A 19,729-nucleotide genomic window follows, 5' to 3' on the forward strand; every position below is an offset into this window, starting at 1 on the left:
TGTAAGAAATCCATTACTTCGCTTTTTAATAATTAGAAAAAGTAATATCACAATTATTTTAAATTAAATTACATTCACTTATGCTTACTTTATGAGTAGTGATTCTGATAAATTTGATAAATGTTTTAGACATTTTTGTCCTCCTCAGGCACTACTAATAGTATTTTTCTCCATATAAACTCAGAAATATCTTAAGCTTTCATATTTTCAAACCTTTACATATTTTCTTTGACCTTCAGACCTCTTATAACACATTCTTGGTCCTTCACAACTTTTGTTAGCTTTTACATTCTCAGACCTTCATAATACTTTTTTCAGACCCTCATAACTAACTTAAGTTTTCACATTCTCAACTTTTATAACAATTTCTTAGACCCTCAGAACTTTAGCTTTTACAATTCTCTACCTACAATTTACCAGAGACATGAGTAGTTTTTACTGAGAGCAATCATTGCAAAGCAAATTCCTTCAAATCCTTTTGTTTTGTTTTAGGCTTCATAGCTAGGAGGAGTTTGGTTGCTGTTTTCTTTTCTTTTCCCTTGGTTGACCCATGCTATGTGTTCAATTTTCATCAAGATGGGAATGAAGTCACATGGCAAAATCCATCCTTTCCAACGTTAGCAAAAATGGCTGCCTCCATTCCGGTGAGAGGACAGCACCTAAGATGGCAGGAAGTCACATATTTCCTTTAATATTACCTACGTGTATAGATTTTTTTTTTTTTAGCTATCAATTCTGGTATTACAAGTTTTAAGTTAGCCCTTCTGTTACAGATTTTTACCAGTTTTTAATCATACCCAATATGCTTACAAATCTTGCAGTTAGATTTATACCTTAGCAAAAGTTTTAGAGAGTTAAGCCAAAATCAAGAGTATGAGACAAGTACCAATAGTCCCTTTGCGAACAGTCTGCCATTCCTTATTTTGTTTTGTTTTCCTTTTGCTATTACATAGTCAGGTGGCTTCCTGATAAGAGACAGAGATTTTGGATACTCTTGGTATTTTAAGTCTAGAGCTTGGGGTGAGCCCAGGAATTGGTAACATTTCGACTCCTAACCTTGGGCTTTTTACTCTGTAAGCAGGGAGGAATGGGGATGGGACAGTTCTTAGGGCAGTCGGTGTTCTGTGGTTGGAACCTGGCAATCAGATCCCCAGCAGAGGAGCCTGGCCATTCATGTGCCTCTAGGTGTCTGAAATAATAACTGCTTTCAACTAGTTGCTATTTCCAACATCTGGATAATCTAAGGATTAATTGTCTTTCCTTGAGATTAACTAAATGGGTTGTCATATAGCAAGTAATTTTAGACTGTACGCTAAACAAGGTAAAAATTCTGGGTCCTGTGTCTTTTCATCCTTTGAGGACTAGTAAGTAACTTTGTTTGTCTTAGCAGAAGGATAATGTAGTTAGGTTCAGCCTACAATTTCTGCTTCACCTTTATCGACAGTCTTTCTTCTTAATGTTCTCAAGGTCTTTGTTACACAGTTTGGGGCCTAGCTCAAGGGCTTACTTGAAGATTTGGTTTAATTTTGCTTTGAACAATCTGAGTCTCTCCAATACATCTGAAACTAACAGTAAACCAATAATATGTATAATATGCATAATCAGCAGCTCTCTCCAACACTCTCCCCATTATCTAGTTCTGGCCCACGGGTTCCAATTAGCCAACTTCTCTTGTGGAAAAAAGTTTATTGTTGGGGATGACCTTTTTTTACTTTGTATGAAAGTATGTCTTTGTATTTTCAATTGCTAATTCTGTACTGGCAGAGAGATACATGCTGGCAGGATCTTGATGGTCCATCACCAGCTTTATATTTTATAAGAGTTCGTCTTTCCTCACCTGCCCAGCGGCAATCTAGAAAGGTATCAGAGGTTGTCTCACTGCTGATTGGATGTAATAATGAGCCGAGCCAATGGCCAATATCTGAAGCAGGAAGAAGGGTAGAACTTCCTAGAGAGAGAGGGATGCTGTGAGAAGCAGCAGTTTGGAGACAAACTGGGAGTGAAATAGGAACTAGAGGAGAGAGGTACAGAGCTTGCCATGTGGCTGTCACCCGCTAGCTAGTCGAGTTAAGTTAGATGAGCTAGCTGGGAGACCACCCTAGTGAAAGGCCTAAGCTTTAAGCTACACTAAAAGCCTCTGTGTCGTTATTTATAGTACTGTCAGGTTTGAGAAGGTCTTGCTATAATTTATATCGAGATTTTTTACCTGCTGGAGTCACTGAGACTACCCAGCTTCAGACTAGGGCCCTACCTCAGAGTGCTGTAATAAGAAAAAAAGTACCATCTTAACAGTCACCTCAAGTTACCACATGTTGGTGCGTTGATATATTTGACAGAAACTTTGGGTAATTCGTTTTTGTATTTTAACCAGCGTTATTTTGTGGGTGGGTGGTTGATTTTGAGATGATGCCTTACAGTATAGGCCGACTTCAAATTCCCTTTTGACTCAGGGTGGCCTTGACCTCCTGATACCTCTTCCTCTACTTCCCCATATAGGTGTATAGGCTTGTCCCTGCATGCTAAGCTTGATCACAGTTTTTCTTAAATTTTATTTATATTTTATATTATTTACAGTTTATTCAGTTTGTATCCCAGCTGCATCCCTCTTTCTCCTTCCCTCATCTTCTCCCATGCTCCTTCCAAGTACACTGTTAGGGAGGTCTGCCTCTCCTTCCCTCTGACCCTAGCCTATGAGGTCTCATCTTGACTGGCTGCACTGTCTTCCTCTATCACCTGGTAAGACTGCTTCCCGCTCAGGGGGAGGTGTTGATCACAGTTTTTAACTGTGATTCTGAGACAGCAAGAGTGAGGCTGCACTGAGGTAACTTCAGCTGATCTAGACGTGACTTCATGCTGCACATAAAGAATGCATTAGCATTGAGAGCTGGACATGGTGGCACACACATGTAATTCTAGCAACCTTGGCTACGTAGTTAAGTACAAGACCAGTTTAAGATACATGAGAACCTTTTTTTTTTTTTTTTAAATAGCACTAAAATTTCCCCAGGGGAAAAAAAAATTCACAGAGTAACTTATGTATGAAGCTAGAGGGATGATTCAGCCAGGAACATAATTGTCAATCGAGTATAAGATCCTGAATTTAGATCCCTGGCACCCACCCACAGATAGGCTGGGTGGCACACATTTTTAATCCCAGCACTCAGGGAGGCAGAGGCAGGTGGATTGCTGTGAGTTCAAGGCCAGCCTGGTCTACAAATCAAGTTCAGGACAGTGGAAGCTACCCAGAGAAACCCTGTCTCAAAACAAACAAACAAACAAACAAACAAACAAACAAACAAACTCCAAACCAAAACAAAAACAGGTGCAGCAAAGTGATTTTTTAACCTCACTGCTACGGAGTGAGAGCTTGTAGAGACAAAACAGATTTTCTAGAGTTCATTAGCCAACCATTCTAGCTCCATATTCAGTGAGAGACCCTACCTCAAAAACTAGGATGGAGAGCCACAAGAAAATAGCCCGCATCAATGTCTGGCCTCCATATACATGCTCACAGATGTGCACATCTGTTCAGAAAGGGGTATTAGCATACAATATACATACAAAATAAACTTCTAAAAAAGTAAATCAACTTGAATTCCTTAAAAGTACAACTACAGGAAGAAAAAGAAAAAGCTCAGTCAGTAAACTGTTTGCTTTATTACGTCTTTCAGAACCTGATTTTAATTCCCTCAAAACCCATATTTTTTAAAAAAATGTAACTTTGTGGGCAGTGGATTTAGTTCAATGGTAGAGTGCTTGCCTAGCATGTTCAAGGTCCCAGGCTCAATTCTTAGCAAAGAGAAACAGAATGAAAATGAGTAAACAAATACAACCCTAAATTACTTGTGAAGAAAGAGAGAGAAAATGACCATTTGTATCATATAAAATATTATAGTAGTAAAGCAGCACATTATTGCAGGAGAAAAACAAAAAGGGTTTAAAGTTAAATAACCTAAGGCAGTCACTGACTAACTTGATGAAGTTCCATTTTTGATTCTTGAGTCATTTTAAAGACAACAGAGTGGACCTGCATTTACATTAATACATTTAAACTATTCCACTACAAGTGCAACCCAGATGGCAAAGAGAAAAGGCAAACAATTGGGCACTATCAACCTCACTTTTGCTAGCCTGAACAACAGATATTGTAGCAGGTACTTTCTAGGTTAGCAACTTAGTATGAACAGAGATACCAAATGTACATACTCCTTTTGTAAAGCCATGCACAGAGGAGAAGTGAATCCAAAAACCAAGCACATTTGTGCATCTGGGCTGTAGCCACTCTGCAGTAATATTTCCAGGCACTCTTCCCGTCCTCCGAACACTGCCGAGTAAACAGGGCTCACTTTGTCTGGTCCAGTGTCACAAGCCCGGTTAGTAACTGGTATTAACAAGTCCAAAATCCTTCAAATACACAAATGGGAAAATATTTAATATTTTCAAGTGCATAAGAATAGGGAACATCTTTCTTGTACATATTTTAAGAATCACCTACTGACTGGATGATTTAAAAACATCTTTCTGTCTTTCATCTACCTTCTAACACTGGTAAATGTTGCCCTTACTTTTGCTTAATACAAAGCCTAAGTAGACCTCAAAAAGAAATGAGTAATAAAGAAAATATACTTGTTTTTGGATAACTATTATTTGCCTTATCACCACCATGACCTATGCTCCAAAACCTACTTTATGTTGGATATTTCAGGTCTAATAAATTATTTAAATATTTACTACACTAAATATAAACTAGTTGGGAAATTGGGGGTCTAGGGATATTGCCCAGAGGTAGAATGTTTGCCTAGTATGCTGGAGGCTCTGGGTTCAATTCATAGCACTGGGGATTTTGTTTACTGGCCAGGTGTGGTGACACATCCCTGTAAGTCACAGTCAGAAGCTGAGGCAGGATAGTCATGAGTTCAAGGCCTACCACAGCTGCACAACAAATTGCAGGGACCAGAACTACATAACAAGGCTCGGTTTCACAAACAATAACAAAAAATAAAAAGTTTTCTGTTTCTTAAACATTAATCAGATTTGTTTCTGATTAGTAGGCATTTGGAAAGATGATGACATAAAATGAGAAATTATATTTTTAATCAGAAGAAATTTAATCTGTAATAAAATATTGTAGTCTCAGAAAAAATAATCATTAATATCTGAGGTATATTTGTAAAAAGGAATTGCTAGCTAGAGTACGCTCTAAAGTAGATGATTAAAATATCTGTAACCTTGTCTCAGCTGCAAGAAATTAGCAGCAGAAAAAGACTAGACTATATCACCTCTGAAGACAAAACTATAAGGATTAAGCAGCTGAGAAATTGCCTTCTTTCTAAGACTGTGTTTTTCTTGGCTGATTTTCTTTTCTCCCATAAAACAACTAAAATAACACTGAAGAAGACCTAAAATCATGGATGGATTATCATTGGAGTAGGCTATAAAAAAAAAAAAATCAGTAGCAACAGAATTTTCAAAATTGTAGACTCCATTTTTTTTTTTTTATTGACATGTCCTTTGCCTTACAGAAGCCTTTCCGTTTCAAGAAGACCCATTTATTAATTGTTGATCTTAGAGCCTGAGCTGTTGCCGTTCTGTTCATGAAGTTGTCTCCTGTGGCAATGAGTTCAAGGCTGATCACCATTTTCTCTTCTAATAGATTTAGTATATATGGCTTTATGTTGAGATCTTTGATCTACTTGGAATTGAGTTTTGCGCAGAATGATAAATACAGATCTATTTGCATTTTTCTGCATGCAGCCATCCAGTTAGAACACCATGATTTGTGGAAGATACTTTCTTTTTTCCACTGTATGGTTTTGGCTTCTTTGTCAAAGATCAAGTGTCCGTAGGTGTATAGGTTTACTTCTGGGTCTTCAATTCCATTGATCAACCAGTCTATTTCCATGACAGTACCATTCAGTTTTTATTACTACTGCTATGTAGTGAAATGAGGGATGAGATACCTACAGAAGTTCTTCACCAACTCTCCATCTAACTAAGGGCTAATATGCAAAATATACATAGAACTCAAGAAATTAAAACACCAACAAGTCAAATAACCCAATTAAAATATAGGGTTCAGAACAAAGAATTTTCAACAGATGAATCTCAAATAGCCAAAAAGCACTTGATGAAATGTTCAATGTCCTTAGTGATCAGGGAAATGCAAATCAAAATGACTCTGAGATTCTACCTCAGAACCTAGATGTCCTTCAACTGAAGAATGGATAAAGAAACTGTGGTACATTTATACAATGGAATACTACTCAGCCATTAAAAAGAAGAAAATCATAAAATTTGCAGCCAAATGGATGGTACTAAAAAAGATCATCCTGAGTGGGGTAACCCAGACCCAGAAAGAAACACTTAAGTGGATTTCAGCCATATACTACAGGGTAAGCATACTATAATTCACAGACCCAAAGAAAGTAAGGAACAAGGAGGACCCAAGGGAGGATGTTTAAATCTCACTCAGAAGGGGAAATAGAACAGACAGCAAAAGAACTAAGAGAGAGAACAAGACAGGAGCCTAGCACAGCTGTCCTCTGAGGGACTCCAACCAGCAGCAGACTGAAACAGATGCTGAGACTCACAGCCAAACTTTGGGTGAAGTCTAGGGAGTCTACGGAAAAGTGGGGGAAGGATAGAAGGACCTGGATGGTATTTAGGCACTCCACAAGAAGACCAACAGAGCCAACTAACCAGGGCCCAGTAGAGCTTTTGGAGACTGAAGCACCAACCAAGGACCATGCATAGACTGGGCCTAGACCCACTATACAGATGTAGCTAATGGGCAGCTCGGGCTTCACGTGGGTCTCCTAGTAAGAAGAGTGGGGACTGTCTCTGACATGGACTTTGTTGCCTGCTATTTGTTCACTTTGTCATGGCAATACTGCCTCAACAGGCCACAGGGGAAGAGGACAGGCTCAATCATCATGAGACTTGATATGCTTGGGTGGACCATTTCTGAGGAGCAGAAAATGGGAGATAGGGGAAAGAGGGAGGGAGGGAGGGAGGGACTGGGTGGAGAGAAGGAAGGGGGCTATGATCTGGATGTAAAGTGAATAAATAAATGATTTTTTTTAAGAAGAAGAAAAAAACAGATCAACAGGAAAAAAAAAGAATTCTTAAAATTGAGCATAATTACGAACAAATTCCTATGAGAGGTTTGGTATCATTTTAAAGCTGAGTATATAACTGTTCAAACATTTTTCTATATAAGTTAATCAACAATTAGAAGAAACAGATTTAAAAATTTTTGTAAAGGACACAAATTGAGGGGGTATGCACCAGGGAAAAGTTGGAGGAGGGTGAAGTATTCAAAACATGTATGAAAGTCTCAAAGAACTAACAATAATTTTTAATAAGAAAATATTAAATGCTAAAAGCAAGTATTTTATTAAAAGTAAAAATTTGCTTGACATCACTTAAATATAATAAATGTGTTTAAGTTTTAAAGATGAGTTGGGGAAAAAAATATACTGTCACAAGGCAAACATGTTTACAAAGACCTTTTGAGGACACATGCTACCCAGCAACAAAATATCCATTTTGTAAACTCCATTTTCCTGAAGTTTTAAACATAATGATCATTTTATTTTTTCAATGAAACATTAATAACAGGAAGCACTATTGTAGATTATGACCCTAAAGACTGGAAACTTGATTTTTAAATCTCTCCATACTGATTCATGAGGAGCCTTATTCTTGTTGACATAATAGGTTACTAACTTCTAGAATTCCCATATTCTCTCCAAAATAGACTAATAATTTCCTAGTGACTTCTAGCAAATAAAGAGTAACAGGAGCAAGGAACACGCCAGACTAAATATGAGATTAGAGAAAAAGTCTAGTTAAAAGGTTTTTTGTTTTTTTTTTGAGATGTCTGGAATTGAAAAAATATGGAACGCTTCACGAATTTGCGTGTCATCCTTGCGCAGGGGCCATGCTAATCTTCTCTGTATCGTTCCAATTTTAGTATATGTGCTGCCGAAGCGAGCACTAGTTAAAAGGTTTAAGATGGAGTGGACACACAAAAGGAAGGCTCCATACCAAAATGATCACACACTTTTTGCAGACAGGGAGATATTGCAAATTAGGAAGTAAGGTCATCACATTGCTGCTTAAAGGTGTTTGAAATAAAAACAGAAGGGAAGGGAAAAGGTGGCCATCAGCTGAAGAAATCCTGACAAAGCTCAGTACCTACCCCATCTCTAGCCATTCTTCTTCAGACTGGGCAAAGGGAAGCTTTAAGGAGGTCAACAAAGCTAAAAACAGTATGAGGAAGACGAGGAGTAAATTGAGGCATCTCACAAATTGGCTACAGATAAGAACTACCAAGCATTTTACCAGGAGGCAAAGGATCTGGATCAGATCTACTTGTTATTAGCTTTTGATTCTGAGACCACTTTTTTTCCATTTTGAGCACTTACTTTGTATGGCCCATTTGTGCAGCAGCATGAATAGGTAATTGCCAATTGTCTTCATTACAGTGAAGATCTGGATCTGCCCCACTGGACAGCAAAAGCTCCACACATTCCATATGACCTTCTTGTGCAGCAATAAACAAGGGAGTGGCTTTGTCTAAGGCTTGGCAATTGACATTTGCACCTAACACAAAACAGAATATTTAAGCAACAATCCTCACAGATGTTTAAAGAAAAGAAAAAAAGCTGATAACATAAATTTCAAACTGCCATAAAAGGCTTTCATAGTACAACAGCTTTTACCCTTACTGGATACTACTGGAAAAATAGACTTATTTTACTAACCTGTTTATAATCATTTAAATTGTTTTTGTTCTGCATTAGTAAGAACACAAATGATCACATTTTAGAATTCACTTTAAGAAAAATCCTATTCAATGAAGACTACTTATTTCAATCCCCCTCCCAACAAGCACTGTAGGTTCAAAGTACAAATATTTTTTAAAGATTTACTTTAATGTCTATTTATGATTTATGTGTGTGTACACACATATCTGTGCATGTGAATTCAAATATCCATGAAGGCTAGAAGGGGAATCAGATTCCCTTGGAGCTGGAGTCCATAAGTGGCGAGCCCATCTAACATGGGTGCTGGATCTGAATTCCAACCCTCTGCGAGAGCAGTACATGCTCTTAGCCACTGAGCCATCTCTCAATCCCCAAAATATCTTGTAGAGAGTCTGAGAAAAAAGGATCACAAGTTTGAGGCTAAACTGTCCTAAAATAATAATAATAAATATGAATAACATTGATGAAAATTCCAAGGAAAGTGTAAATTATGAGATTTTACTGATGTCACTAAATAATTTTTGGACTAAGATTTATGAGGTTGAACGTTACCAATTGATATGGCTTACACACATGTGGTCTACTATTAAAACCTATATTGGTGAGTCTTACTATCACACGCCTTCCCTTATAAGCACTCCATAGTAAAGGCAACAATGAATGGGAATGGTATTCTTAATGGAGCCAAGTTGATTTGAAAATAAAAACTCTGCTATTTTAATACTGCTATAGAGAGAGTTGAAAAGGCAGCCAGGCTTGGTGGTGTTTACCCTCAATCACAGCATTTAAGAGGCAGAAGCAAGCCGTTCTCTGGGAGTCTGAGGTCAGCCTGGCCAACATAGTGAGTTCCAGGGCAGCCAAAACTACATAGTGCAATTCTGTCTCTACAAACAACAAGCAAAAAGCTTTTAAATGTCCTTAATTGTTAAGAAACTTTTGAAAAACAGCAGATTTCCCTAATCATCTTACCAGCAAACAGCGCATTAAATATGTTAAGACTCATACTATTACATGACCATGCCAATTTTAAAATTTCTCTAATATATCTCAGTAGAAAACCACCATCAAAAAATGGAAAAGATTGACTGTCTTTTAATCAAAATGATCTTAAATAAGTACACCTTGAATAAGCTACACAGGCCAAATGAAATACGATGTGGAAACATCTTGATATGCAAACATGCTAGCCCACTAGAATTTATTTAGATGCTTCATCTGCTGTCAGATTCTGAGACAAACATAATCAATGAGAAAAGACAAAGTCAACAGAATGATCTTCTTTAAAAAAAATCAACCTTCTAGTTTATGTGATAACTTCAAAGTAACAGAAACAAGGAACCCAGTTCCTCTAAGACTACAACTGAAAAAGTTAAAAAAAAAAAAAGACACTGAAAGTAAAGTCATTTTTCACATGGTAACATTATAAACAGACCTTCATAACTTTTAAATTATGATTTATAACAACTTCAAAAATTTTTTTACAAGAAATACAAGAATCACCATGCTCCAGCTGTGATAGCACTTAATACCCAGAGCCTGGGCTTCTTAATGTAAAAAGTATCATTTTAGGAAGTAATTGGGGTCCAGATGTCTAAGATAAAGCATCGTCATTGCTCAGACACCTTCACCTTGAACATCATGAAGGTGAATTTCTTTCAGTTTCTATCTTGATTTAAATATGTAGATTTCTAAGGGGGAAAAAACAGAAATAAGAAAACTATGCCCTGGTGTCTAGGTAAATTTTGTTCTGTCTATTTGAAGGTTTTTTTTTTTTTTTTTAACTTTATTTTATCTTATTTTTAAGATATGGTCTCCCTATGCAGTCCTGGATGCCCTGGAACTCACTATGTAGACCACTCAGCAAATCTGGCGGTATGTCTTTCCCTCTAACTACCCATGATTTCTTAACTCTTTCAGAGCACAAACACACATTGAGACTTTAAAAGCCGTATTAGAGTGAACCCTTCTGGTCAGAAAATGTCACTAAAAGATGCCACCATCGTCTCCAGCAATGTTACAAGTGTAATGGTAGTGACAGAGAAACCTTTAGCTGGTAACATACTTAATAATAACTAGGACTATTTATCTTCTGACTCAAGAATCATTCTTCCTAGGAACACTATTGAAAACAATGATCATCTGAGCACAAATGTTATGGCTCTTACCAGATGAAATAAGTATACTCAAGCTCTCTAGCTTCCCATACTGAGCAGCCACAAACAAAGGTGTGATTCCAAAGTCATCCTGGCATTCTTTGTCTGCTCCTCTTTTAAGAAGTAGCTGTATAGTCTCAGCGTTTCCCTAAAGCACAGACAGGTATTTTAAGTTACAAAAAACTCTTGCTTGCTGTGGTTTACTTTTCTTATCTTCTCAGAAATAAACAAAACAACAACAACAACAAAAAACCCTACAGGAAAAAAAAATGCAGTCTTGTTACATTGGATGAAAAAGATTACCCTACACTTCTATACAGCCTATTAAGTATAGGCCCATTAAAGACTGGCCTCTACCAATTATAATCATTAGACCTATGCAGTTAGTTTACTAACTCAAGCAGTAGGGAGCTATCATGTTTTCTAAACATACAATTAACAATAGAACATGACATTTCTCCATATCAGTTTGTATCCCATGTATACTGCTAGTTTCATTACTACGTGACCAACATTTTAAGCTTACATAATCCCTATAATCCAAAGCTGCTCTAGCCACTACAACAGCTGGCTTATTTAAAATGATCACTAGTATTTAGTTAGATTGTCATTTCTGTACTGTATTAACTATCACAAATCACAGGTAAACAAATCAAAACTGAACAGAACTGTCTTTAAAAAGTAAAACATACAATTTACATGAAAATGAAATAATAAATCCTGAGATTACCTGGAAAGAAGCTTGGTGCAAGGAATTCCACCCACACATAGAATGGAATCCATTGACATTTGCTCCATATTGAAGCAGTAGCTTCACCACATCTATCCGTCCACTTTCAACAGCTGCAATATAGTAGTTTGAGAGATTAGTGTCACAAAAAAGATGTCTGTAGGGCTGACACTTCAGTGATGTCCTTATGATTTTATACACCTTGGAATGCACAATACTATGATCATTCCCAAACATTTATCACAAGTGTCTTAGCTCAATTTCACTTATATATGCCTAGGCCTCCATATGAATGCAAAATGATATATGAAAAGACATAGACGGAAAGGAAGTAAGAAGCAAACATTTATTCTCTCTGATAATGGTGACAATGTAGCTCCAGTTTGCCAAAAATGAGGCTGAGTGTGAAAAAGGATACACAGTCCAGAATAACTAGTCAGGAAAAACAATCTGCCAATAAAAGACAGAAAGGGTTTTTTGTTGGTGTTGTTTTTTAAACTATTTTCCTATCATAAGAGCCAGGAGTAACTATTGGTAAGGCCCTGATGCTTAAGACAATACTTACTTATGCCATCCAACATGGAGACATCAGGCTGGTTCCTCAACTAGAAACTTCACCTATACTGCCTAGCATCCAATATAGTGGAAGGTACTTGGCATACAACCAGAGAAAGATAAGCATCAGGGTGACTCAGTCACAACCTCTGCTGCTACTATTGTTGTTGGCCTGCCTTCCTGGTATTTGGATGGAAAGGCGTCCAAGAAACAACTGAGAGCTGGGAAGGTATCTGAGGTAGGACAGTATCCCAGGGGTCTCCTGAGACATGGGAGCCCAGGAACCACACAACTCTGAGAGGAGGCCTCCTCAGCAGAGACACTGTAGCTCCCAGAGGAGGGCCATCCCAAACCCTGATGAGGAGCTCTGGAGACTGAGCTCTGCTCCTTCTCCAGCAGTTGCGGCTCCCAGGAAAAGGTTAACCCAACCCACGATGAGCTGAGCAGCTTAGTAGCCTAAGCTCCGCTTCTTCAATTCTTCTTTCCTCTCTTCTTTTTCACTGCTTCTTCTGATGAGTCACACTAGACAATAAATCTGTTAAAAGAGATTTACTGGAGGGACGAATCCAGGAGAGGAGGGACGAATCCAAGAGTGGCTGCCTCTGCTCCCAGCAGGCAGCAAGGAACTGGGCAGACAAAGTTTTTAATTCAAACAGCAGAATTCTCTTTACAGGAACCAACTTCGTAAGAAGTGATCCACATTATGATTTATTGTAGTAAGTTATTACTCTGAGGATTCCTGTTATGATATCTAATGATGATAGGGCAGTGGCAGGGTGGCAGCACGGAAGATCCATGCCAAGGTATACACCTGACACAAAACATCCAGGAAATCTTGGACACTATGGAAAAAAACAATCTAATATCTCAATTAGGGTTTCCATTACTGTGAAGAGACACCATGAAAACTCTTACAAATGAGAACGTTTATGAACCTCGCATACAAGTTCAGAGGATTAGTGAGTTATCATCATGGCAGGAAGCATGGCAGTATGCAGGCAGACATGGTGCTGGAAAAGGCATCGAGAGTTCTACAACAGAATCAGTAAGAAGCAAAAAGACAGAGTGAGCCACTGGACCTGGCTTGAGCAGGTGAAACTTCGAAGCCCATCCTTAATGAGACACTTTCTCCAACAGGTCCACACCTCCCCATAGTGCCATTCCCTATGGGCATATGCAGGTCATTTTCATTCAAACCACTATGCCTAAGAATAATAGAAATAGAAGGAAAAGAATCCCACCTCGATGTCTTAGAAAATATTTTTATTAATCTATTTATTCACTTTACATCCTGACCATAGCCCCTTCCCCTCTCCCTCTTATCCGACCCTCCCTCATTCTCTCTTTCCCCTATGCCCCTCTACTACTCAGAAAAGGGGAGCCTCCCCTAACAACCCACCCCAGCACATCAAGTCGCATCAGGACTGAGCGTATCCTCTTCCCCTGTGGCCTACTGAGGCAGCCCTACCAGGGGGAAGTGATCAAAAACCAGGCAACAAAATCCATGTTAGAGATAGCCTCTGCTCCCCTTAGCTGCACACCCACATGAACCCCGAGCTGCCCATAAGCTACATCTGTATAGGGAGACTAGGTCCAGTCCATGGATGGTGCTTCAGTCTCCACAAGGCCTCCTGGGCCTTCTTTGGTTGCTCTGTTGGTCTCCTTACGAAGTTCCTGTCCCCTCTAGGTCCTTCTATCCTTTCCCCCACTTTTCCAGAAGACTCTGTAAGCTTCATCCAATGTTTGGCTGTGAGTCTCAGCATCTGTTTCAATCTGCTGCTGAAAGGAGCCTCTCAGAGGACAGCTATGCTAGGCTCCTGTCTACAAGCATAGCAAAGTATCATTAATAGTGTCAGGGGTTGGCTCTCTCCCATGGAGTGGACCTCAAGTTGTGCCAGACATTGGTTGGACATTTCCTCAGTCTCTGTTCTATCTTTATCCCTGCACATCTTGTAGGCAGGGTATATTTTGGTAAAAGTTTTCATGGGTTGGCTGGTATTCTCCTACCTCCACTAGGAGTCCTATCTAGTTAGAGGGTGTCCTCTTTAGTCTCCATGACCCCAGCTACTAGGAAATCTCAGCTAAAGTCATCTCCATATCCTCCCAGAAGCCTACCCTGTCGTAGGTCTCCAGCTTGTCACACAGACAGCCCCACCCATGGTTTCTCTTCTTCTCTGATGGCCCTCTGTCCACCCCCTTCCCTGATCGCCACAGGGCTGATCTCCCCCTTGCTTCTCTCTGTGCTCCCTCTCCTACCTTGTTCCCTCTCTTTAACCAATTCTGCTGTCTATGCTATTTCCCCTTCTGAGAATATTTAAGCATCCTCCCTTGGGTCCTTCTTGTTACTTATCTGGGTCTGTGAATTGTAGTATATTTATCCAGTACAGGCTAAAATCTGTTTATAATTGAGTAGATACCATGTGTGTCTTTCTTGTTCTGAGTTACCTCACTCAGGATGATCTTTTCTAGTGCCATTCATTTGTCTGCAAATTTCATGATTGCCTTGTTTTTAATAGCTGAGTAGTATTCCATTGTGTAAATATAGCCCAGTCCTTATTCATTCTTTGGCCATGGGACATCTAGGTTGTTTTCAGATTCTGGCTATTACTAATAAAGCTTCTATGAACATAGTTGAGCAAGTGTCCTTGTTGTATTGGTAGAACAACTTTTGGGTATATGCCAGCGGTGTTAAGAAAATTTACCTATCCTAAAGAAAGAGATGCCTACCTGAACAGCCATATCCACTGAAAACAGCTAATGTCATGTAGCCAGCACAGCTGTGTGACACAGATCTAGTAAAGCTGAGTCCAGTGTTATAATTGCTGTCATTCTGTCTCTCACTTTTAGGTTTTGGTCTCTGTGTGTTGCATTCTAGGAGACTCTCTACATTATGATTAATTTTATGTCTTTTCTGAGAAAACTGTACGTGAATATTTTTTGGAAAGTCCTAAACTTATTATCCCTTTTGCATTTAGGGAAAAATTTTTTTTTTATTTAAACAACTGGCCCTATTTGGAAGTCTTCCTTGTGTCCTAGAGATCTTGATAAGCACAGATAAGCACTAGGAATTTCTAAATGAGGCTACACCCAAGAAAACACAGGAAATAATTTCACATCAGCAAAAAGAAGAAAAACACAGAGACAGACAGACAAACACATACACTACCAACACCAAAACCACCATCACAAACAATAAAATAACAGGAATCAACACTAATTGGTCATTGATAGCTCTCAATATAAACAGTTTCAATTTCTCAATTAAAAAAAGACACAGAATAAAAGAATGGATGCATAAACGGGATCCATTGTTCTGCTGCATCCAAAAAAAACCACAATTCAACATCAAGGATAGATATTACTTCAGTGTAAATGGTTGGAAAAAGATATTCTAAGCAAATGGACCTATGAAGCATGCTAGTGGAGCTACTTTAATATCTAACAAGATAGACTTCAAACCAAAGCTAATCAAAAGAAATAAGGGAAAGACACTAAAAACACATCAAAAAAAATTCCATAAAGATGCCATTTCAGTTCTTAACATCTATGCTCCAAACACAAGTTTATAAAAGCTTAAATCACACACTGATAGGGGGAGAATTTGATACCCCGATCTCCTCAAAGATTAAGTTATTTAGACAAAAACTAAACAAAGTAATACCAAAGTTAACAGATGTTGTCAACCAAAAGGACCTAACAGATATTTACAGAACATTTCACCCAAACAAAAAACAATGCACCTTCTTTGCATCTCATGTATCTTTCTCCAAAACTGAACACACACTTGGATACAAGCAAGTTTCAACTGATGCAAGGAAATTGAAATAACTCCCTGTATGCTATCAGAACTCCATGGGTTAAATCTAGATATCAACAAGAGAAACAACAGAAAACTCATAAACTCATGAAAACTGACAATTCTCTACTGAATAAAAAAATGGGTCAACACCAGAAATAAGAATTTAAAGTGAAAAGATGCACAACACACCCAAACTTAAGTCACAAAACGAAAGCAGTGCTAAAAGGAAAGTTCATAGCATTAAGTGCCTTCATAAAGAAATTAGTGAGATCTCACACCTGAAAGCTCTAGAATAAAAAGAAGCAAACATCTCTAAGAAGAGTAGAAGACAGAAAAATAATCAAACTCAGAGCTGAAATCAATATAATAGAAACAGAGAAAATGGGGGGGGGAAGGCAAATGGGATGGACATTGTAAGAGGGAGAAAACAGGAGCCTACCATAGAGGGCCTCTACCCAGCAAGGTATCAAAGCAGATGTTGAGAGTCATAGCCAAACTTTGGGCAGAGTGCAGCGAATCTTATGAAAGGGGAAACAGAAAGACCTAGAGAGGACAGGAGCTCCACAAGGAGAGAAAAAAAATCTGGGCCCAGGGGTCTTTTCTGAGACTGATACTCCAACCAAGGACCATACATAGAGATAACCTAGAACCCCCTAGAACCCCCGCACAGATGTAGCCCATGGCAGCTCAGTGTCCAAGTGGGTTCCTATTAAGGGAAACAGGGACTGTCTCTGACATGAACTCAGTGGCTGATTCTTTGATCACCTTCCCCTGATAGAGCAGCAGCCTTACCAGACCACAGAAGAAGACAATGCAGCCAGTCCTGATGAGATCTGATAGACAAAGGTCAAATGGAAGGGGAGGAGGACCTCTCCTATCACTGGACTGGGGGAGGGCCACAGGGAAGAAGAAGAATGGAGGGCAGAATTGGGAGGGAACAAGGGAGGGGGCTACAACTGAGATACAAAGTGAATAAACTGTAATAAATAAATAAATAAATAAATAAATAAATAAATAGATGAAACAAAGAGTTTGTTCTTCGAGAAAATCAAGACAGACAAACCCTTAGCCAAACTAACTAAAAGGCAGAGAGAGAGAGAGAGAGAGAGAGAACCCAAATCAACAAAATTAGAAGTGAAAAGAAGAGATGTAGCAGAAGACACCAGGGAAGCTGAGAATTTTAAGGACATACTTTAAAAACCAGTACTCCACAAAACTGGTAAATATGAAAGAAATGGATAATTTTCTCAGTATGTATCATTTACCAAAGCCAAATCAAGAACAGAAAAACAATTTAAAATGGCCTATAAACCCTGATAAAATATAATCAGTCATTACAAGCTTCCCAACCAAAAAAAAAAAAAAAAAAACAACAACCACAAAACCCAAAACAAAACACAGCATAGGGCCAGATGGTTTTAGTACAGATTCTACCAGACTTTCAAAGAAGAGTTAATGTCAATACTCCTTAAATTACTCCACAGAATAGAAATAGAAGAGACATTGCCCAAATCATTCTATAAGACCACAGTTACTTTGCTATCCAAATCACATTAAAAACTCAACAAAAAAAAAAAAAAAAGAGAGAGAATTACAGGTCTATTTTCCTTATGAACATATATGCAAAACGCAATAAAATACTTGCAAACTGAACACATCAGAAACATCATCCATCAGAACCAAGCAGACTTCATTTCAGACATGCAGGCATGTCTAGCATTCAGGGATGCTACCATATATAAAAACAAGTACATGTAATCCACCCTATAAACAAACATTAAGAAAAAAAAATCACACGATCATTTTTCAGATGCAGAAAAGACCTTTGACAAAAAAATCCACCAAGCTTAAATAAAAGTTCTGGAGAGATTAGGGATACAGACAAACTTAAACATAATAAAGAAAATTTACAACAAAGCCTATAGCCTACATCAAACTAAATGTAGAGAAACTCAAAGCAATTCCACTAAACTCAGGAACAAGACAAGGTTGTCCATTCTTATCATAGTTATTCAATATAGTACTTAAAGTTTTAGCTAGAACAATTAAGACAACTGAAAGAGACCAAGGGGACACAATTGAAAACAAAAGAAAGCCAAAATATCATTTTTTCCAGATGACATATTATACATAAGTAACCCTAAAAACTCAGGGAACTCCTCTAGCTAATAAATACTTTCATTGGTTGGATAAAAGATTAAAAAAATTAGTAGGCCTCCTATATGCAAAGAAAAATTGGACGAGAAAGAACCAGGAAAACAACCCCTTTCACAATAGCCTGAAAGATTTTCAATATCTTGGGGTAACTAATAAAGCAGGTGAAAGACTTGTATGATAAAAACTTCAAGTCTTGAAAGAAAGAAATTGAAGATATAAGAAAACAAAAAGATCTCCCATGCTCATGGATCAGTAGGACTAACATAGTAAAAATGGCCATCCTACCAAAAGCAATCTTCAGATTCAATACAATTACTATCAAAATTCCAACACAATTCTTCACAGACCTTGAAAGGACAATTCTTAACTTCATATGGAAAAACAAAAATCCCAGGATAGCTAAAAACAACTCTGAACAACAATAGCAACAAAAAACCTGCTAGACGTCTCATCATTCCTCATTTTAAATTGTACACAGAGTTATAGTAACAAAAGTAACACAGTATTGGCATAAAAACAGACAAGTTGATCAATGGAATCAAACTGAAGACCCAGAAATAAATCCATACACACACGGGCACCTGATTTTTGATAAAGAAGCTAGAAATACAAACTGGAAAAAAGACAGCATCTTCTAGAAATGGTGGTCAAACGTTGTTTACATGTAGAAGAATGCAAATAAACCCATACTTCTATCACACTATCTAAAAGTTAAGTCCAAATGGATTGAAAACCTCAACATAAAACCAGATACATGAAATCCCTACAGAAGTGAAACTGGGGGATAGCTCTGAATACATTGGCACTGGAGACAACTTTCTCAACAGAACCCCCACAGCACAGACAGAAGATCAATAAAAACTATTCATTCCACAATGCCTAATGAAGGCTAACACTTTGCATACAAATTTTAAAAACAAAAATTAAGAAACATAAAAATATAACAGTAAACAATTAAAAATGAAACTAATACTTTTTCAGTGTAACCCTTAAAGAACTCCATACTTTTTATCTGAAAAAATTCAGATTCACTTTCAATAAGTAAAATGTTCCCAAGTAAAAACACATAAAAACCACCTAAAAAAGTGATTAATCTTTCAGTTGAAAAACCTGAAAATCACAGCCAAAGTATCAATACAATATATATCAAGTCAAAAACACTAAACTCAAAATTTTTATCACTTATGAATTAACATTTATCTATGAAGACATTGAGTCAGAGTTAAAAAGACAAGCCCTGTGAACCAAAGCATGCAACATTCCAAAGGTAAATCTTGAAATAAGCAGCCTCATACAACATTGTTTATAAAACACTGTGTTCTTCCAATACTCCTATGTTTAACACTGAAGGGTACACAAAGTAAGCAAAGACTCAGAACAACAACAACAACAGACAAACAAAAAAGCCTCATAGCCAAATGTGTGCTGAGCAGGGCGGGGCAGGGTAATTCTTATAGAAATTATTCTATGAAATCACACTAGGTTGGCCTCAAACCTCTAATTTATCAAAACTTTTAAATATAACAAATAAGAAAAAAAAGCTTACTTCCTAAATAATTAGCTG

The 19,729-nt window shown here is 37.8% G+C and overlaps 1 protein-coding gene and 1 non-coding gene across 7 annotated transcripts in view; both read right to left on the bottom strand.

Annotated features, from left to right (window-relative positions):
* Window positions 1-19,729, bottom strand: part of Asb3 (ankyrin repeat and SOCS box containing 3) — a 78,517-nt gene that overhangs the window by 20,005 nt on the left and 38,783 nt on the right. For all 6 annotated transcript variants that reach the window (XM_021629287.2, XM_021629292.2, XM_060366181.1 and 3 more), the window contains exons 4-7: window positions 11,655-11,767; window positions 10,937-11,072; window positions 8,430-8,607; window positions 4,207-4,404 (exon numbers count right to left, since the gene is read on the bottom strand). In XM_021629287.2, coding sequence (XP_021484962.1) covers window positions 4,207-4,404; window positions 8,430-8,607; window positions 10,937-11,072; window positions 11,655-11,767 — 625 coding nt within the window. The remainder of the gene's footprint in view (window positions 1-4,206; window positions 4,405-8,429; window positions 8,608-10,936; window positions 11,073-11,654; window positions 11,768-19,729) is intronic.
* On the bottom strand, window positions 7,893-7,999 carry LOC132646937 (U6 spliceosomal RNA). The gene has a single exon (XR_009585261.1). It is a non-coding gene; the product is annotated as a U6 spliceosomal RNA (small nuclear RNA).

The sequence above is a fragment of the Meriones unguiculatus genome, chromosome 12 (assembly GCF_030254825.1).
Source record: "Meriones unguiculatus strain TT.TT164.6M chromosome 12, Bangor_MerUng_6.1, whole genome shotgun sequence".
Taxonomy (NCBI): Eukaryota; Metazoa; Chordata; class Mammalia; order Rodentia; family Muridae; genus Meriones; species Meriones unguiculatus.